Source organism: Syngnathoides biaculeatus, chromosome 15 (assembly GCF_019802595.1).
Source record: "Syngnathoides biaculeatus isolate LvHL_M chromosome 15, ASM1980259v1, whole genome shotgun sequence".
Lineage (NCBI taxonomy): Eukaryota > Metazoa > Chordata > Actinopteri > Syngnathiformes > Syngnathidae > Syngnathoides > Syngnathoides biaculeatus.
In genome coordinates this window covers 25,964,274-25,985,863 of record NC_084654.1, presented here as the reverse complement: position 1 = coordinate 25,985,863, position 21,590 = coordinate 25,964,274, and the positions used below count along the sequence as shown (strand labels likewise).

The following is a 21,590-nucleotide window of genomic DNA, read 5'->3' as shown; positions in this document are numbered from 1 at the left end:
AGCCGCTAAGCGTACACTTTTCTAAAAAACAATATGTTCAGAGTGCGTCTGACAAAACCGTCTTTGAAATCCAACAACGCTTTTCGCCAGACTCATCCAATTGCGTGTACATGATATACTACTGCGAAAAAAATGTGGGAAAAAGTACGTGGGGGAGTCCAAAAACTCACTCATGACAAGAATTACCCCACACACACACAGCTACAATGTTAACAACGGCAAAGAAATGACAACTCCGTTAGTCCAGCATTTCACCAAACATGGCGTCTCTGCCATGAAAATCTGCGTTTAGAAAGAAACACCACTTGGACGGACCAGGCTCGCAAAAAGTCGGAAAGAAAATGGATCTACAAACTGAACACTAGGTTCCCGGAGGTCTCAATATCAGCTAAACACCTAACAATAAGATCCAAAAACAAGGTAACTCAACTCGCGCATTCTTAATCCGAGAAAAAATAATACCAATAAAATTAACCTTAGCTAAACACCCACCTTGAGCCCCGTAAGACATAATAATTCAACTCCCCTCCTCAAACATTTCCCAGGGATCGCGTCAAATCAAATCTAAACACGTTCCTCGTCGCTTCTAAACCCTCAAACTTGACTTAAAAATAAATTCTATTAACATTGCGCTCACCGTTTACAAAACTGAACACTAGGTTCCCGGGAGGTCTCAATATCAGCTAAACACCTAACAATAAGATCCAAAAACAAGGTAACTCAACTCGCGCATTCTTAATCCGAGAAAAAATAATACCAATAAAATTAACCTTAGCTAAACACCCATCTTGGGAGCTCCGGAAGACATAATAATTCAACTCCCTCCTAAAATATTTCCTTGGGATCGCGTCAAATCAAATCTAAACACGTTCTTCGTCGCTTCTAAAACCTCAAACTTGACTCAAGAATAAATTACTATTAACATTACGCTCACCGTTTACCACTTTTTGACTCTTCCCCCTTTTTTCTAAAAATAATTTGACTCTTAACCCCAAAAGAAATTGGCTTATAAATAATTTTTTTTGATTAATCTTAAAATAATTTGATTAATCTAGAAACAAATGGAGGATGGACGGTACCAAATTTTGGAAGGAGGTTGGCACGATAAAATTAGGCCCATTGGACACTATTTAAAAAAAAACCAAATTTTTAGGCTAATCATAAAATGTCACACACACCACAATTGGCATCCGGTCCCTGACGACTAAAATGATGATCGGCTCTATATTATTGTAAATTAGCTTTCCCCCCAAAAAAAACATAACTTAAAATAATAATTCTTCATTTTGACTTAAAACTCGACCCCCCAAACTTTAATTCTAACTTTAACATTCTCTGTTTTCTTTCTTAACAAAAACTTTTTTTACAAAAAAACTGTACGCCTTTCCCAAAACCCCCCCTAAACACAACTGTGAATTTACTTTATCTTCCCTAAACACAAAAAAAATGACCTACCTTTATAACTACTGAACTTAATTCCAAAATTAAAATATTTGATTTCAAATTCAAAAGCTATATACCTTTCCCCAAACCCCCCCTAAACACAAGTATAAACTTACACTCTTAAACCTTCCCTAAACACAAAAGATCACCTAGTCTTATAACCACTCTAATCTTATTTTCAAAATTAAAATATTTTATCTCAAATTTAAAAAACTGTAGGCCTTTTCCCAAACACCCCCCTAAACACAACTGTGAATCTACTTTATCTTCCCTAAACACAAAAAATTACCTACCTTTATAACTACTGAACTTAATTCCAAAATTAAAATATTTGATTTCAAATTCAAAACTATATACCTTTCCCCAAACCCCCCCTAAACACAAGTATAAACTTACACTCTTAACCTTCCCTAAACACAAAAGATCACCTAGCCCTAAACACAAGTATAAACTACACTCTTAACCTTCCCTAAACACAAAAGATCACCTAGCCTCATAACTACTCTATTCTTATTTTCAAAATTAAAATATATCTTATCTCAAATTTAAAAATGTGCTTTCCAAAACCCCCACCTAAAAAAACAACCCAACAACCAATACTCTACTTTCCTCAAACCTCTTCTAAACCACAATACCCACCTATTTATTACTTTTCTAATTCTAATTCAAAACTAAAATACTTCATTCTTAAACTTCAAAATCATATTCCTTCCCCCCATACCTAAACATAACTGTTGATTTACTTTACTTAGCCCTAATCTTAGAGTCAACCCTAACATGCTCAACCCTAGGATACTAATTTTATATCAACCTTAGCATAAAATAAAAAAATAGACTCTTAAAAGCAAAACAAATCCATAACCGGTGTGCCGCATTCAAATGCTAAAATCGGTCGTCCGAGCTAGCTCTGCAGGATAACGACAACGATGGGAGGAAGAAGGACAAACATTCACAAAACGAGGCCCCAACAACATCTTGCAAATGCATGGAGCCCGCCCCCACAAACAGACAAATGCTGGTAAACATCCCAGACCCCAAGTACAATACTAACGAAGGAGTAACCCAATGGTGCCCATCCACAAGAAGAGTTCCACCCACTTTCCAAGCCATCCACAGCCCAAATTTGCAAAACAAATGAAACTGCAACTACGGGGAGATTTAAGAGCCCCAGCGAGCAGCTTGGACACAAACAGAAGTTCAACTCTGAACGCCTGAGGATCCACACGCACAAGACGCTGCTGCCGCTGGGAATTGTGTGCTATAGATTCTGAGGAAGACACAAAACTACTCGTCGATACGTTAATCGATCAGCACACACAGATAAGTAATATTTTTCCTTATATATTATTTGGATTTTAAGAGAACTTATTCATAGGTGTTATACTCCAGTTTGCTCAGGGGCTTAAACGTCTGGGGAATATCCCCTAGGCCCAAAGTGCCCTTTAGCAAACAGAGTTCTGCTCTTGTCTTTTTTAAAAAAAACACAATTTGTTTTTTTGCACCCTTTCCTACCTTTTTACCATCTTTAAAACCCCCTTTTTTTTGGCACCAAGGACTTTTTCTTAGCAAAGCAACCTCAAACATTTTTTTTGAGGCCTGCAGCGCTATAATCCCTTTGTGCTAAAAGTGAAGGCCCCAAACAAAACAACAACCCCCCCCCCCCCTTCTCTTCCTTTGTCTAAGTGGAGAAGGAGTGTTGGCCTTCTTTGTTTGCACTAATTTGTTTTGCAATCATTTTTATGGTATTTTTCCTAGTTCATTACTTTACTCCAAAGTAATTTTTTTACCATACATCTTCACTTATTTTTCTGCACTTTGCCTCTTTTCCTTTTTTTTGGCAACCCACATCCTTTGGCATTTCTCTGGGGGACAAACTTTTTTCTCCCTCAGGTAAGTGTCTATTTCCCCCACCCGCACACATTGTCTCTCACAAAATAACAAGCTCCCACCAGGTTCTACACTGTAAAACAACCGTGATGACGCACCCGAACCGCGAGATGGGGTCCGGCCCACATGCGAACCAAAACCACGGGCATCGCCGCGACCACCACCACAGGGACACCGACGGAAATGGGCACAGGAGAATGGACCGCGCATTTCCTTCCCGTCCTGGGGGAAGGGGCGCTCGCCCTGGACACCAGAACGGGAAGGCTCAGTTCCCCTCACCTAACCCTGCAGCGCTATAATCCCTTTGTGCTAAAAGTGAAGGCCCCAAACAAAACAACAACCCCCCCCCCCCTTCTCTTCCTTTGTCTAAGTGGAGAAGGAGTGTCGGCCTTCTTTGTTTGCACTAATTTGTTTTGCAATCATTTTTATGGTATTTTCCCTAGTTCATTACTTTACTACTCAAAGTAATTTTTTTACCATACCTCTTCACTTATTTTTCTGCACTTTGCCTCTTTTCCTTTTTTTGGCAACCCACATCCTTGGGCATTTCTCTGGGGGACAAACTTTTTTCTCCTCTCAGGTAAGTGTCTATTTCCCCACCCGCACACATTGTCTCTCACACAAATATACAAGCTCCCACCAGGTTCTAACACTGTAAAACAACGTGATGACGCACCCGAACCGCGAGATGGGGTCCGGCCCACATGCGAACCAAAACCACGGGCATCGCCGCGACCACCACCACAGGGACAAAACCGACGGAAATGGGCACAGGGAATAGAATGCGCGCATTTCCTTCCCGTCCTGGGGGAAGGGGCGCTCGCCCTGGACACCAGAACGGGAAGGCTCAGTTCCCCTCACCTAACCCTAACCCTAACCCTAACCTCATTCAATGTCTATCCCCTGACCCGGACCCCTCTATCCCCTAACCCTAGATTTCCTACCCTGTTTTTATTTATTTATTTATTTTGTTATCGCCCCCACCCCGCCCAACCGCCGAACCCGCTACCCTAGGTTTCCCACCCCATCTTCATTCTTACTTAGACTATCCCCTGACCCTTAACCCTCTAACCCTAGGTTTCCTACCCTATTTTAGTTTGTATACGTAGACTATTCTCTCCCCAGACCCTTCCCTAAACTTAAAAGTCACCCATCCATCCTTTGTTCAACCCAAACCAGGTCTGGAAACCCTAAAAGGTCACTCAATAAACAAACACATACATTCATAAAAAATATATCATCAAAATGGACTTCTCACTGAACCTGCCTTTGACTTACTATTGACGTAGATTGACTTTGCTCGGATACGCGGAAGAAACAACACAATGTCTGTAAAGAAATACTGACTGAATTGTTCTGTACGATGTATTTTATTTATGAAGGAAATAATGCACTTTGTACAAAATGTTTGAAAAACAATCCATGTCTATGTATACAAAGATTTTTTTCAAAAAAACTGTTGTAAATGTTTATATATAAAAACTGTTTGAATGTACAAGAAATTGTTGTAAGGTATAAGTAATGGTTGTAATGTTTAAGAAATTGTTCAAATGTGTTAAATGTTCCTACAAATATCTTCTACTGTAAACATTGGTATTTTTTGGACTTGATGTGATGACAAAAACATCCACAAGATGGTGCCATCTACTCACCGTTCGAGGGACCTCTTCGTTGCTCGGACAACAACTTTTTTTCTACATGACGGCTCAAGCGCACACACACAGAGAGAGAGAAGAACCGGCGGGAAGTTGATGCACCCTACACAAAGGAAGTGACATTTTGGAGGGAGCTGGCGACCAGGACACATCACTCGGTGAACAGGACTACAAAAAAAAACTTTTTTTTTTCTCTACACAAATGGACTATTTCTTTTCCACACATGGACAATCCTTGCCGAGTTTTGTGAGTTGCCTTTTCTTTTGAGTATTACTGTGCTCCACTCTGCTTTTTGTTTTTCCACTGTTTTTTCTTTTCTTTCATTTCAATTGTGCTCTCAGCTTGAAAAAGGTCCTATTGGACCGAAACGTCGCGATCGAGCACACACCTTTTTAGTTTTGGACTGTTTTTGTTTCATTTTGTATGTTCAACTGAAAACAATTATAATTTTTTTGAAAAAAACAAACATTGGCCTGGCGCTCGTTTTTGACAACAAAAATGTACTGGAGACCGCCACGCCAGGAGGAAAGACGTGGAACGAGGAGGTGGAATTTCGGAGGAGGGAGGCACTTCGATCGGACGGCCGGTGCACCTCCCTTCCGCTTCAATGGCGGGCCCAATGCCTACCAGGGGAGAGGGAGGGTTCAACCTCCACTGCCTAACCCTAACCCTACAGCCAAGGTGATCAGAGAGACAGGCAGGAGAGTACTTGGTGTGTCATCTGGTAGGAAAGGGGAGAAGGAGACTTGGTGGTGGAACCCCAAAATACAGGGAGTCATACAAGGAAAGAGATTAGCGAAGAAGAAGTGGGATACTGAGAGGACTGAAGAGAGGCGAAAGGAGTACATCGAGATGCGACGTAGGGCAAAGGTAGAGGTGGCAAAGGCTAAACAAGAGGCATATGAAGACATGTACACCAGGTTGGACATGAAAGAAGGAGAAAAGGATCTCTACAGGTTGGCCAGACAGAGGGATAGAGATGGGAAGGATGTGCAGCAGGTCAGGGTGATTAAGGATAGAGATGGAAATGTGTTGACTGGTGCCGGTAGTGTACTAAATAGATGGAAAGAATACTTTGAGAAGTTGATGAATGAAGAAAATGAGAGAGAAGGAAGAGTTGAAGAGGCAAGAGTGAAGGACCAGGAAGTGGAAATGATTACTAAGGGGGAAGTCAGAAAGGCACTACAAAGGATGAAAAATGGGAAGGCAGTTGGTCCTGATGACATACCGGTAGAGGTATGGAAGCAATTTGGAGAGATGGCTGTGGAGTTTTTGACCAACTTATTCAACAGAATACTAGCGGGCGAAAAGATGCCTGAAGAATGGAGGAAAAGTGTTCTAGTTCCCATTTTTAAGAAAAAAGGGGATGTTCAGAGCTGTGGGAACTATAGAGAAATAAAGTTGATGAGCCACACAATGAAGTTATGGGAAAGAGTAGTGGAGGCTAGACTCAGGACAGAAGTAAGTATCTGCGAGCAACAGTATGGTTTCATGCCTAGAAAGAGTACCACAGATGCATTATTTGCCTTGAGGATGCTCGTGGAAAAGTACAGAGAAGGTCAGCAGGAGCTACATTGTGTCTTTGTGGATCTAGAGAAAGCCTATGACAGAGTACCAAGAGAGGAACTGTGGTACTGCATGCGTAAGTCTGGTGTGGCAGAGAAGTATGTTAAAATAGTACAGGACATGTATGATGGCAGCAGAACAATGGTGAGGTGTGCCTTAGGTGTGACAGAGGAATTTAAGGTGGAGGTGGGACTGCATCAGGGATCAGCTCTGAGCCCCTTCCTGTTTGCAGTGTTAATGGATAGGCTGACAGATGAGGTTAGACTGGAATCCCCTTGGACCATGATGTTCGCAGATGATATTGTCATATGCAGTGAAAGCAGGGAGCACGCAGAGGAACAATTGGAAAGATGGAGACATGCACTGGAAAGGAGAGGAATGAAGATTAGCCGAAGTAAAACAGAATATATGTGCGTGAATGAGAAAAGTGGAGGGGGAAGAGTGAGGCTACAGGGAGAAGAGATAGCGAGGGTCGACGACTTCAAATACTTGGGGTCAACAATACAGAGCAATGGAGAGTGTGGTCAGGAAGTGAAGAAACGGGTCCAAGCAGGTTGGAACAGCTGGCGAAAGGTGTCTGGTGTGTTATGTGACAGAAGAGTGTCTGCTAGGATGAAGGGCAAAGTTTACAAAACAGTGGTGAGGCCGGCCATGATGTACGGATTAGAGACAGTGGCACTGAAGAAACAGGAATCTGAACTGGAGGTGGCAGAAATGAAGATGTTGAGGTTCTCGCTCGGAGTGACCAGGTTGGATAGGTTTAGAAATGAGCTCATTAGAGGGACAGCCAAAGCTGGATGTTTTGGAGACAAGATTCGAGAGAGCAGACTTCGATGGTTTGGACATGTTCAGAGGCGAGGAGAGTGAGTATATTTGTAGAAGGATGCTGAGGATGGAGCTCCCAGGCAAAAGAGCGAGAGGAAGACCAAAGAGAAGGTTTATGGATGTGGTGAGGGAAGACATGAGGGCAGTTGGGGTTAGAGAGGAAGATGCAGGAGATAGGCTAAGATGGCAAAGGATGATACGCTGTGGCGACCCCTAACGGGACAAGCCGAAAGGAAAAGAAGAATTTAAATGAATAGTCTAAGGACTGTGGTGACATTAGAAACCTAGCCATTGTTCAAAAGATGTCAAGACTTCAAGGAATGGATGCAGTTGAAAGACAAGTCCTGCGAGTTTATCATGTACAATACTGATTGAACCAGCAGGGGGTGGTGACAACTCGAGAAAGTGTACTGGGAGTAGAATTTCTGAAGTACCCATCACTTCAGGATAGCTGAGTTTCAGGTAAAAAACAGGTGCACAGAGGAAACTGTGCCAATTGACCCCTCCGTACAGGGCACTTAACCACGCCTCCTGAAGTGACGTAAGACAAATAGTAAAAATGGCAAATACAATACAATACATTCTGAACTGAGACAGACGCCATGCTTCTGATTTCATTCAAATCAACGATATATTATAGGTTCTAAATACAATACATTAACAGAAAGACGCCATGCTTCTGATTTCATTCAATCATTCACACGTAGCAATGTTATGCTAGCGGAGAACATCTCATTCATTTATACGAGATGTGTATTAAAAATCAAATTTAGGGCATATCTTCGTGCAAACAGTCTGGTTAAGCTTCTGGCCGCGAGCCAGCAAGAAATCAACATGTTTGTGCAGTCTGATCATCGCTAAATATTGCTGAACAAAGAATAAGTGTGGCAATCGTTCACACGTAGCAATGTTATGCTAGCGGAGAACGTCTCATTCATTTATACGAGACTTGTATTAAAAATCAAATTTAGGGCATATCTTCGTGCAAACAGTCTGGTTAAGCTTCTGACCGCGAGCCAGCAAGAAATCAACACGTTTGTGCAGTCCGATCATCGCTAAATATCGCTCAACAAAGAATAAGTGTGTCAATCGTTCACACGCAGCAGTGTTATGCTAGCGAAAAACTTCGAATTCATTTATACAAGACATGTATTGAAAATCAAATATAGGGCATACCTTCGTGCAAACATGTGTTCCGGTTGATATTAGATGGATTTAGTTGATGATGCGGTCTTCCACAAAGTTTGACCCATCGAAGGCATTTTTCGTACTGGGTTTTGGGTTTTGGAAGGGGTACGAATCGAACTCCACCAACTAGCCTTTCACAGGATACCTGTCGTCACTATTACAAAGTCCGTGACTACACCTCTTAACCATATTTTTTGTTAAATAACCCAAATACGCGATAAAACGCTAACTAAACCTATACTGGACCATGCAATGTTGCCTGAGAAAATGGCGGGAGCAAAAACGGGCTTTGGTTTATGCAGATCTCTGGCCTCTGATTGGTCAGTGACGGGGATTGCGCAATATCCACGGAGGGGTCAATTCTACAAGTATTTGGGTCTGTAAGACCAATTCACTTCATGATTGGCTAAAGCTATGAAATTCTTTTGAGAAATATCAACGTTACTAAAACCAAATAAAACTGAACATAAATCGATGGTGTATATTTGATAGTTTAATTTCAAAATAAAACAGGCGGGCTGCCATCACTCAAAATACATGACGTGTGAAGCACGTCGAGTAACCACTCGACAGCAAATGCATACACTTGAGAGCTTCATATCTTTGGAGATGTTATTTTGTTACAGGTTTTTCAACTTGCTGTAAAACTAATCCAAGGAAACTCCTCCAAATACCAACAGTCCTCGGTGCGAACACGCGACCAGACAATGTCACATCACGAACCCTCAAAGGGGAGGGGGAAACCACAAACCCGCTATACTTTAACCAGACAAGAAAAGAAAAAGGCACCTTACCTTGACCACGTTGGCGCGACGATTCTTTCATTGAACACGTCAGCGCCTCCAAAACGAACAATTTGGAAGCTGCTTAGACTCAGAAAAGTCAATTGTGGACTTCTTCGCACACACTAGAGAGGAAGCTCTGCAATTCACGTGCCAATGCTCGACTGCTACTCCTCACGAATCGTCATTTTGGAAGTCGGGAAACCTTCTCTCTTGCCAGAGGTGTCCATTCCTTGGCTTGGACACAAACTGAGCGAGCAACACGCAACGACGCGTTAAGTAAAGTAGTGGCTGACCCTGAGAAGGTTGACACGACAGCAGCTGGGATTGATTAGCATCGAGTGGCCCGCAGACACAATGTGCGCACCTGCACTAAATGATAGCCCCGCCCAGCAAAAAATAGACCAATGAAACGTTGGAACACTGGACAAGTGCATGGAAAAGGGCAAGTTCAGTTCAAGTTCTAATCAGGGTTCCACTGTAGTTGCCGTTATTTTTTTTCCTCTCCCTCTTTGGGCTTCCTTTGCTATTTTGTGCCCCCCCCCCCCCCCCGCCCCCCGATCTTTATATATAGACGTGTAATAATAAGTCCTTTTTTTCTTTTTGAGAGTTTTATAGTTTTAATCGAACCCCTCTATCTCTCTCACACCCACAGTATAACTACAAAATAAGGTTAGATGCAATGCAGATATTTGCGTCCCTCCACGACCTGGAAAACTCGTGATTGGCCAACTCTCTTTAGCATCCCAGTGAGATCCAGTGCGAGTACTTGGAGGAAAGGTTGTTGAATATTTTTCATTTACATGGGACAATATTTATTTCTTCAACAAAATTGTTTGGGGTCTTTACACGCAATGGAAGTCTTTCATTTGAATATTTTCAAGTACATTTAGATAAATATTTCCCCAAAACTTTGGATCCGGCAGCTTTTGCCATGAATGCACAATTTTTCCACAGTTTGCATTGATTCTCGTGTATTATTTTTGTCTTCATAAGTGCAGGTATTTTGAACTCTTTGCACAATGCACAGCAACAATCAGTTTTGCAATATGATTTACAGGGTTAGAGGGACAGATTCACAAATAACACACAGACCACGCTTTGAAGCATTCGACACACATGCCTGTCATGCAATTGTCCAGCTGGAAGCAGTTGAGTCAGGTAAAAAGGCAGCCAGCTTATGACAGAAGGCCTTTATAGCTCTTTACTGAAGAAAACATTACATTCAAGATCAATTAAGATAAATGATAAATGATACTGCGACATTATGTCAGCTTTGTTGGTCCCAATATATGTCGGGAGAAGCTGCGGCTAACCTTAAAGGAGAAATCCAGTGCTTTGCATCAACAGTGTATCCAATAGGTCATGTGATATGTACTCTATTTTGACAATGTGATGCTAAATCCTCTCTCATTTCATCGTGTTTTGAGAAGATTTTTGTCCACAATTACAAATTTTCAGGGGCGCTGCCATTTTCGTGCGTCACATGACGTACGTGAGCACATGTGACGTGGACTGTGCCATTCCAAACGCTCGATTACATGGGATACCATTATGCCCAGCGCTGATTTCTCGGATTCATCCTCATCTGATGAAGAAATAGCAAGGAAAACGGAGGAATACTTTCATACAGATTTGAACCAGTGGCTGTAATTAATGTTGAATATTAGGAGAGTCCTTCGGGCGGAATGACGCGGAGTCCGACTACTTGGAGGCCTAGGCGTGACATAAGTGCGTAAGCAAAGGCCCCCGGGAGCTCCGGGGCGGCAGCCGCGGATGGTTCTTCGGACGGGAATGACGCGGAGTCCGAAGAGTGGGCCAAGCTCTCAAGCTTGGCGGAGGACGTTAGCCCCGGACGTCGAAGCTAGGCTAAAGCCCTCCGCCGCCACTGAAGTTAATCGCTGTAGCTGCACAGTTTCGCCAGCTTCGTGGCTGTGAGAAAAGATTTCACAAGTTAGAAAGATTTACTTTGACAATGTTTGTTTGGAAAGGGTTTTTTATTTTCTGATGAGCTTAATTCACTTGATGTTGTTCACTCTGCTTCACCTCTATCGGCTGACGTTTTTTGGGTGAAAAAGCAATGTAAATATTTCCCCAATCTTCATCACTGGATAAGCAAGAAAAAAAATTCTGTGGAATTTGATGAATTTCATAATACAGAACTCTGCAAATTGAGTTTGATTTTGAAATGTGAGGAAACAAGTTTACATTTTCTGTTTGAAATAGGACATCGCAGAGACAACAAATGAACAATGTCTTCGCCATGTTTTTTTTTTTTGCCATTGTGAGTCCTTATTTCCAAAAATACATTGACTTAAAATTTAATATTAGTATGGCAAAAAAATGCTTCGTTTTTTGCTCTGTTATGATGGTAAGGCTTCACAGCGTGTTTTGGGAAGAGTTAACAGGTCACGGAAATTGGGCCCTAGGTAATATGCAAGGTTTCTTGGTAGCCACCGTGTTATATATGTCTTTCCTTAGCACTTGGGATTTTTTGGCTTACCAAGTCGAATTAAAAATCCTTCATGTTACCAGAACTGAAAAAAATGTCAAACTCACACGATCAGTTTTAATTGTACACCCTATAACCTAACCCTTTGCGAAAAACCCCACCTGTAAATTATGTCTTAACACTGGATCGCCATCACCTTACCTCTTTACCATAAACAATTCTTTGTCCCAATAAAATGAAATTAACCGGTCAGTCCGTCTGAAGATGTCCAGTTTCTTTTTAAAGCCTTCCCGGGTCGTGCCGTCCCTTCTCTCAGGATTTGAGGTCTACTCCACATCCAGTTGTTGACTCTGTCAGCCCAGCTTCCTGGAGGTTGCTATATCGCCACGGACATACCTTTCTTCACCATGTCTTTGGTCGCCTCCTCTGTTGAGATGTACATGCACGTTTCTCCCTCGTAGAACACCCTCATTCTCGCTGGGAGAGGAGTTTAGAACCGGATACTGTTCCCCTTAAGCACCCTCTTCACCCCCGCAGTTTCCTGAGTATCTCCGTTGCCTGATCATGGTCCACAAACACTTTTTTACCTTGATGTAAAAGCCCTCTCTTTCGCCACACTTGTTTCAATATTTCCTCTTTAGTTTTGCTGCTTGAGAATTGAGAAGTTTATAAATCGAAACTTTAACAGGACTGGGAGCTCTGTTATTTTGTGGTCTACAGCATGGCTACTCAACTGGGATATATTTTTTTTTAATCTATAATTTTGATCTTTTTGTGTGTGTGTGTGTGTGCGCGCGCTGCGGCCTGAGGAAGGCCTTATATGGCTGGAACGTAGCCAACGGCACACCCACTGACGTCACCTTTTTGACGTTTGGATTTTGTTTGTACTGTTGCTTATGGGACTGTATATTTACATCTTTGTTTCAAAAATAACTTCTGGATTTATTCGCCCAAGGGGACTGCAATGAGTGGCAAGTGGACACTGGCCGGCGGGCCCAAGCGTACCACCAACCACCAAGGAGAGATGAGGAATGCGGGTGGCGCAGGGGGATGGACCGTGCACCTCCCCCCCCCCCCCCCCCCAGATCCCAGTGGGGGAATTATATTCCGTACTCCGGGAGAGGGAAAGCTCGTTTCCCTTCACCTAACCCTAAGCGCATGCTAAGATTTGCCACTTGGCTTTGGTCATTCAAACGAGTAACTACAAGGTACTCTGTCAATACTAGCATTGGACAATTTCATTTTATTGTAGACGTACTAGACTTGACTTTGTATATTTTACCAAGATAAGTGAAAGGAGCAGCTCAGTTTGATGACATGACAGAGTGGGCATATTTACGATCCTTTGGTGCTTCGGATCATCTTCTCCATCATCTTCCACTGATCACCTGTGACCTGAGCGCAACCAACCGTAAACCGTCACTGTACTGGTTAGAGCTAAAGGAACACGTTTCCAGAATAGGAAAAGACTCAAACCTTGCGAAGCTCGTTGAATTCTCCCGCCATCATCACGTACTCACCGCCATCAAAGCGGACCACCTGAACACAAACAATGATGCTTAACTATGAACTCTGACCCACAGCCCTCTGGTTAGGAGTCACTCACGGCCCCAGACATCCAGCTGGCGTAGTCGCTACACATGTACGACGCCAGGTTTGCCATTTCAGACGGTCGGCCCAGTCGGCCCGTCGGGATCCGACTCAGCATTCCTGCTTCAAACTGTCCCGTTGGGTCCAAGCGGCTGAAAGCTCCCTTGAATCATTCATAAATGTACAGTACTTGTGGGTTAACGTGATGAATTTCATTGATTCCATGACCGTGTTTGTAACCAGAAACATCCTTAACCCAAAGGAAAGTCTATTCAAGTTATACTTACCGTATTTTTATAAACAATAAGTCGCATGTCTTTTTTTTTTTAGGGTTAGGCTTTTTTTTTCCCCCCAGTTTGGCCGGGGCTACAACTTATTCTCCAGAGCGACTTATATGTGAAATGATTAACACATTATTACATCCATCCATTTTTTCGAGTCGCTTATCAGTTATTTTCACACTGACAACCTTAAGAGGGCGCTCTAGGCCCGTGTATCTGTACCTACTACTTCTGTCTTCATCTTTTTCCACCACACCAGACTTGTGCGTGCAGTACCACAGTTCCTCTCTTGGTACTCTGTCATAGGCTTTCTCTAGATCCACAAAGACACAATGTAACTCCTTCTGACCTTCTCTGTACTTTTCCACGAGCATCCTCAAGGTGGGTAACAAATAGTGCATCTGTGGTACTCTTTCTAGGCATGAAACCACACTGTTGCTCGCAGATACTTACTTCTGTCCCGAGTCCAGCCTCCACTACTATTTCCCATAACTTCATTGTGTGGCTCATCATCTTCATTCCTCTTTAGTTTCCACAGTTCTGAACATCGCCTTTTGGTCTTAAAAATGGGGACTAGCACACTTTTCCTCCATTCTTCTGGCATCATCTCTCCCGCTACTATTCTATTGAGTAAGTTGGCCAGAAACTCCACAGCCACTTCAACAAATTGCTTCCATACCTCCACTGGTATGTCATTGGGACCAACTGTCTTTCCATTCCCCCCCCCCCCCCATTCTATTTAGTGTAACACCTAACACCATATTTGATACATTGCCCCCCCCCACCCTTCAAAAAAAAAAAAAAAAAAAAAAACAAGTGATCAAGAAGAAAACAGTTCCTACTGTAAGTAAATTCAAGTATTAACAGTACAATGCCTTTTTTGTTTATTTTTCCCAAATGCAAGCATCTGCTTGGGACTTGGACCACCTGCCAAATTCACACATCAGTGGCCCCTGAGTCAACTGTGCCCAATTGTTACCATTATTACTGTGACAGCCACCCACCCAGCTGCAAAGTGGATCACCACTCAACAAGAATCAGATGAGAAAAAGACCACAGTACCTTGGTTCTGATGGGTCCAGGCTGGATAATGTTGAACCTGAGTCCATAGCGTCCCCACTCTCCTGCCAAAGACCTGAAAATGTACCAGTCACCATAGCATGCAGATTGAGAAGGTGGCGGCCGTAACAATGGTGACCACCCAGTCATCATCCTGTTTGCACGGCACTCACTTGTACAGCACCTCGACGCCAGCCTTGGCGGCGGCGCTGGGAACCACGAACCCGGAGCCCGACTCGGCATAGATGGTTGTGATGGCCAGGAAGGCTGCGCCTGATGGACACACACGAAGGGGAATGAATGACCTGTGACCTTTGCCGACTCCAATCACGACCGACCTCTGACCTTTCTGTCTGCGGACCAGCTGCTTTCCAAGCTCGAGCGTGACAAAGGCTGTCCCATTCAGGACGATGTCAGTGATGCTCTTCCATGCGTTGGCCGACAAATTTTCTGACGGACACACAAAGTTTCCCGCCGCATTGTTGACGATCACCTGTGCTTACAGAATACAACACAAAGGTGACGTGTGGTTGTGAAAGAGTGTGTGTGTCTGTGTGTTTGTGTGGCCCTGACATCAGGCAATCCTGTGAGACTTTCCATGTGTTCTACACAACGTGTAACAGCCTGAGGATCTCTGACATCAAGCTTGATTGCGTGGACCTGAGACGTGGAGATCAGAGCAGATTAATGGGTCAGGCAAGCTGAGACCAAGACTGACCGAGGTTCTGCCTCTTCTTTGACCTTTCACCTTGTTTCCAGTCTGACTGCTGATCTCTTTGGCCGTCTGTTGTAGGACCTCCAACTTCCTGTACAAAAAAAAAGGACACTCTCACCCTGGACATATACCCACACTCCATAGTGAACCAACTCTAAACAGTAAGGGTGTCAAACGTACGACCTGGAGGCCAGAACCAGCCTGTCAAGGGGTCCAATCTGGGGTGTGGGGTTAGAGACCAAATTCACTTTAATTTATTTTTTATTTTATTTTTTTTAATAAACATCACTGCTGTTACCAATTCTGTCCACAGGAGGGCGGACTGGCAAGCACTTCCATGACCTTCTCAAATTGGCTGCTGGCTACTCAGGATTTCACGTTGATATTGATGCACGTCTGAAGGCTAAAAGATGTCATTTGAAGTTGCACAAGCAGAGTAAACGGACATTAAATTGCTATTCCATAACTGCACTGAGTGAAGGCCCATCTTGCATAAATGTTTGAAGACAATCTTGTAAAATAGGGTTAGGGTTTACACAAGGAGACTTTTCAGCACGGGGGAGCGCTCAGACCGTCACACCGGCCTTTCACGTGCTTGACAATGAACTACCTGCACCATCTGCACAATTGTCACTGAACTACATTAACACACTACTCATCACTACAAATTGCTTGAGGACTGCATCATTTGCATAGTTGTCATTGCCTCAGCATTGCCAGACTACTGGTAACCTGTCATTGCTCAATGACCCTTTGTTGTGTGTTTTCTTTATTGTTTATGTCCCACAAGTATTTCTTGACACAATGGCCGTTTGTTTTCGGAGTAGAACGGCTCCACCTACAGGTGTTTTTTTTTTTTTTAAACATACTTGGCAAATAAAATAGATTGTCTTTTAGAAAAAAAAAAAGGGGGGGGGGGACGGCTCCCTCTTTCTGCATACTTCTACTCATATTGGTACAGTCAGACGACACAGTCCAGCTCAAGATTTCCAGATGTAGGCAAAGATTTTGTAAATGTAAAATTATTTTTGAAGCTCATGTTGTTTACAAATGCTATATTTATTAGAACCACATTGATCTGCAAGTTGCATGTGTAAATTAAAATACCGATTCATAATACTGGTTACTATGACATTTAAAATTTGCTTCTATGATGTGCAAACAGTTTATAATCAATTTGATTTTTTTTTTTCACCCCATGTACTTGTAACTACTTACAATGGAAAACAAACAATGGAAACATTTTTTTGAATAGTTGCCACGTCTACCTTAAGTCCCAAATAGAGTCGTCTGGCAAACTTGAGATCTAATTCAGGTAAATGTACCCCACATACCAAAATGAGTTTGACATCCCTGATCTACACACAATAGCAAAGGTAGAGCCAATGGCGGATCGAGACTTGTTATCAAACCCTAATCTCCACTAGGTAGTGGACTCCCATGCCCAGGTACCATCTGACCTGCTGGCTATGACACACTCAGCCCCAAGGCGGGAGAGGGTGGCAGTCATGGCACGGCCCAGTCCGGTCCCGCCTCCCGTGACAAACGCCACTCGTCCCTGGAAGGTTCCTGGTGGCAGCATGGCCTCCTCCAGCGGTGGGAAGAAGCATGAGTGAGGAAGAGGAGGCTGCTGAGCGGGGGCTGGCGAGCTGTGGAAACATGACTGACGCCGCACAATACGCCGACGTCACTAACCCGACACACTTCATACAGCCGCGTCCGCCGGTCACGTCTTCAGCTTGGGTGGCTCATCTTTGGCGCAGAGGTGGCTTATCATGGTGCCGAGCCGGGCCGCTTTACGGTATTGTCATGGCACGCGGCTGAGTGCACCATTGCCGCCAGAAATGTTCATAGCCGCCGCAGTCGTCCGCAATGAACAACACCGCCGATGGCGGCAGCGATAAACAATTGTTTATGGCGCGCACAGCCACGAGCGATGACAACGCTGTAAAGCGGCCCGGCTCGCCGCCGTGGTTCAGCTCGTCGCACCCGGCCCCCGGCGTTGTGATCGCTCGCGGCTGAGTAAGCTACATACCGTCGTACTGTCGGGGAATCTGTTGTTAGTTATAATCCAAATATGGCTCGAAACGATAGGATAATATTGCCCCGGACACTTGACTCGATTGTGAGACGCTCTCCTCTTCGAAAAGAGCTTCCATGTCTGAAGGGGCGTGTCGCGTTTTCAATTTGTGACTTCACAGACAGTAAATGCAGCCAATATGGCGACCGCTTGGATGTCGAATGACACTTTCGCAACTTTGCGCGTGGATGAGTGCTCTCAGCTCAATTATGTTTTTGTAGTGAATAATGTTACATGTATTTTTCATTTCACTATTTTAGAATGTTTATTGGGATGACACCCTTTAAGATCGCCAGTCGGAAAGGTCCATTGGCTGGCAACCAGTTCAGGGTCTACCCTCCCACCTGACCTAAGACACCTGGGATTAGGCTCCAGCACTCCCACTACCCTTGTTAGGATAAGAGGCTCTGATAACAGGTGGAACCATATGGGTTCTGATCGAGTTCACGTGACGCGTTCCTTAATGAGCTCCTTCAAAGACGGATGTAAAAAGAAATCACTTAGTGTATGGAAAAGTGGGAGAAAGTTTAACTATTTAATGGACAAATAAAAAGTCACGAAGGTTCTTCGTAATTGCGAATTCAACAACACTTAAAATATCAAATTTTGTCTATGTATGTAGTTCAACTGAAAGTGGAGCTCACCGCCATAAAAGTTTGGAAAGTTTTCCTCCGAAGACCCCACGACGCCATGTTGACCAGAGCCGTTCAACTTTGACACGGACGTTAGCGTGTAGCTTTTCAAAATAAAGTGAAAGAGTATTTTTTTTTTTAATGGAGAGAAAGAAATCGCGTGAATTCCGAACTTATCTTTATAAAACAGACATCACTGCTTCGCTACGTAATAAACAAAAAAAAAAAGGCGTGACACGGCCGCGGCTCTTTAACTTTTATTTCATTCGAAGTACTCTCCCTCAGTTCCGGCGCCTTTCAGGAAGTCGTTCGTGCCTGCCGATCAGCAACATTCGTCACATGTATGATGGGTTCCTCAGATGGGATCGATCTTTTGCACCTTAATCAAAGTCTCCATTCGGAACCGAAACTCGTTTTGATTTTCAGCGGCAAGCGGAAGTCGGGAAAAGATTACGTAACGGATATCGTCCTTGATCGGTGAAGTCCAGTCTGCCTTTCGTATTCGCGGATCGATACAACCATCGATCACGTGTGTTGTCGTCGATTTGCAGGTTAGGAGAAGACGTTTGCGCCGTGATTCGTCTTTCAGCGCCCCTCAAACGGGCTTACGCTCAGGTAAGACATGTCATGTGACTTTGTGCGCAGGTCAGCAAAGGGAGAGAGAGAGAGAAAAAAAAAAAAAAAACAAAAAGGTCACCAATGAACGCGGTTGCCGCCCCAAGTTTCCAAGACGAGCGCTACAAACTGGCTCAATATGGAGGATGCGCCTGGATTGACACAATGTTGTCGTTAGGCTTATATACAGTGAGAGGAAAAAAAAAATCTTTGACACCTTTGGAATTACGATTTATTCAATTTCTACATAAATTGGTCATCAAATATGGTGTGCTCCTCATCTAAAGAAGAAGAATTAACAATTATACATAGGTTTCTATTGAAACTCACATAGAGGAAGTAAAATGTCATGAAATAAGATTTGACACTTTTGGGTCTGTTTTAAAACGACATAACCCGAGCTCTCCTATTCATGCTGGGGATGTTTCAACACGCTGAAATTGGCCAAACTCCCAGGATGCACAAGACCTACTTCCCTACACGAATGTCTGGTCTCAAAAGTTTGTGCCGATCATGTGATCCTATGGCTATCAATTGACCTATCGATGAAAGCTAAAACGAGCAGACACTCCAACAGCTTCCTTCCACCCTCCCACCCTGTTGCCTTTTAAATTGCTCGTGTCGAAGGAACTCTGTGTAGTGTTTTTGTCTCCAATTTTTATCGTAATGGGTGATTATTGTTGTACGATAGCAGTTCCAACTACGGAAAAAAAAAACCATTCCTTGTGTTTTTTACTTACTTGGCAAATAAAGGAGGATTCCAATTCTGTCCGCAGAAACATGGTCTGGATCTGGAACAGCTGTTGGGTTGCGGTATTTACAAGGAGATCTACCGGGCCGACATGATCCGCTGGGGTGAAGCTCAAAGACGCCAAGATCCCGGATTCTTCTGCCGGTTGGCGACGGGAGGAGTGTGCCGACCCATTTGGGTACGTCCTTGTGCTCCCGTGCCGGTATGCCAAGCGGCTAGCGCTCCTCTTCTCTGCGATTGGTCAGGTGGTGAGCGACGCGCGTCGGATGTCAGACCTTCAGTGGTTTTGGGCCAAGTTTCCTCAACAGACCTACTGCGTCCGTGTGGAAAGTCGAGAAGAAACACGCAGGCAGAGGGGGTGGAGCTTCTCCGCGGGTACGATCAGTCGACCGCACGTTCTCGCCCGCTGACCTCTAATCTCTGTTCTTTTTGCGGGTCAGGCGTGGATGATGCAGAGTCCGAGTGTGGCCTGGACGACAGTGTCGAGTTCCATTGGACAATCACTAATGAGGCTGACGCCCCCTCGTTAGAGGACCAGTTGCGGCCAATTATAGCGCTTGCGGTGGAAGCGGCGGCAGGCGATGCCAATCACTAATCGATGGATATCAGCAAAGCGGCAAAAGAGAATACCCGGAGAGTGTTGTGCGGGCGCCATATTGTCACGCTGGTTCATGCTGCAATATGACTAAAAGGCCATCTGTAGGGTTAATTTCCACAGAATCCTCACAATATAATTTGGCTAGGAGATGTTCCTCAGCCAGTTAGCGAGCGATGAGAAACTCTATAATTACCAACGCAGTTTATGAGAAGTCGTCTATAATTACCAATGCACGGAAAATTGGGGTGTGTTTTTCAAATGATTAAATAGGTCCTGTATAACAGATTTAACACGAAGGCATACAAGAATTTTGGTCATGTTGTGTGGGCCAATAAATTCAACCCCTGAACACTACACAAAACGTTTCAATTATGTCATTTATTTGTGTAACCCTTCTTCACAGCCGTCTCAAAGGGCTTCGGAAAAAGACTTGCTTGGGAAAATACTGACTGCCGGCTGGGTAAGCCATTGGCTGACCAATTGCTTTTTGGTTAGCTACATTCCATTCCGCATCCCAACATGAAAATTTTGATTTTTACTGGCAAATGTTGAATATTTGAGATTGTTGCACACTGCCCAAACACCGGGGCAAATTCACAGCTAACATACCTGAGACCTCACCGTTATCTTACACATAAGGCTTTTAGGATTGGTAATATTGGTAAGATAGTATTTTGACCAAAATTATCAGAAATGGGCCTTTTAAATAAATGAATACATTTATTGTGAAACTGTTTCAATGGGGGCTCTTTTTTTTTTTTTTTAACCTCCCAATTGCCACCTTGTAGCTTTTCAGGACAAGTGGCAAACACTGACAAACGCTAACCTTGGACGACATTTTGACAGAGGCTCACCTATTCTTAGAAGTAAAACTATTATAAACCACTTATTTTAGGTACAAAAGTTCTTTAGTAGAAGGGAAAAAAATGGAACTGGTATGATTTGACTAGATTACATGGAATAGATAAGGTTCCTTAAAAAAAAAAAAAAAAGATTGTATCTCAAAACAAACCTTTTATAAATAAGTCCAGTAAGAGGTTTTGTTGAAATATATTATTCATGAAGTAAGTTTTGTAAAACTGCCATTCAGCAACCTGAGGGCTACACATCTTGTGTGAGAATCGGCACCTACAAATATGAAACCATGGTCCTCAGTGGGAAAAGTGCTGCGTGCTCTTTCCGGGTCGCCAAATGAGATCCTGCCTCAAGTGAAGGACTTCAAGTATCTTGGGGTCTTGTTCATGAGTGAGAGAAGAACAGAGCTGTATGAAGTAGCTGGGGAAAAGGGAATCTGAGCATCCCTGTTAAAGCTACTGCCCCCCTCAACCCGATCCGGAAAAGCAGTAGATGGATGGACGGTCATCTGGTGTGCTTTGAAGACAGGGGCCCGTTGCAACACGATCACTAAGTAACACAAGCTGCTGACATGGAAACAAAAGACATTAAATTAACTTGCTTTTATTTTTGAAA

At 43.5% G+C, this 21,590-nt stretch overlaps 2 protein-coding genes across 5 annotated transcripts; one reads left to right on the top strand and one right to left on the bottom strand.

Annotated features, from left to right (window-relative positions):
* Positions 1-10,536: 10,536 nt before the first annotated feature.
* Positions 10,537-19,645, bottom strand: decr1 (2,4-dienoyl CoA reductase 1, mitochondrial). Of its 4 annotated transcripts, none has more exons than XR_009798568.1 (11): positions 18,169-18,322; positions 16,905-17,107; positions 15,478-15,535; positions 15,303-15,389; positions 15,075-15,222; positions 14,903-15,002; positions 14,733-14,805; positions 13,406-13,552; positions 13,276-13,338; positions 13,082-13,194; positions 10,537-11,279 (listed from the first exon to the last, which is right to left on the bottom strand). XR_009798568.1 is itself a non-coding variant. In XM_061844641.1 (11 exons), exons 1-11 carry the CDS (start codon positions 19,551-19,553, stop codon positions 11,174-11,176), a joined length of 1,083 nt encoding a protein of 360 aa, XP_061700625.1. In that variant the 5' UTR covers positions 19,554-19,645; the 3' UTR covers positions 10,537-11,173. The 4 variants fall into 4 exon arrangements, 3 of the variants coding, with proteins under 3 accessions (XP_061700625.1, XP_061700624.1, XP_061700626.1); XM_061844641.1 differs by lacking the exon at positions 18,169-18,322 and adding an exon at positions 19,512-19,645 and having other exon boundaries at positions 13,139-13,194; XM_061844640.1 differs by having other exon boundaries at positions 13,139-13,194; positions 18,169-18,338.
* pmvk (phosphomevalonate kinase) lies at positions 18,374-20,726 on the top strand. The gene is made up of 5 exons (XM_061844645.1): positions 18,374-18,633; positions 18,708-18,771; positions 19,548-19,700; positions 19,768-19,897; positions 19,963-20,726. Exons 1-5 carry the CDS (start codon positions 18,500-18,502, stop codon positions 20,115-20,117), a joined length of 636 nt encoding a protein of 211 aa, XP_061700629.1. The 5' UTR covers positions 18,374-18,499; the 3' UTR covers positions 20,118-20,726.
* The last annotated feature ends 864 nt before the right edge of the window (positions 20,727-21,590 follow it).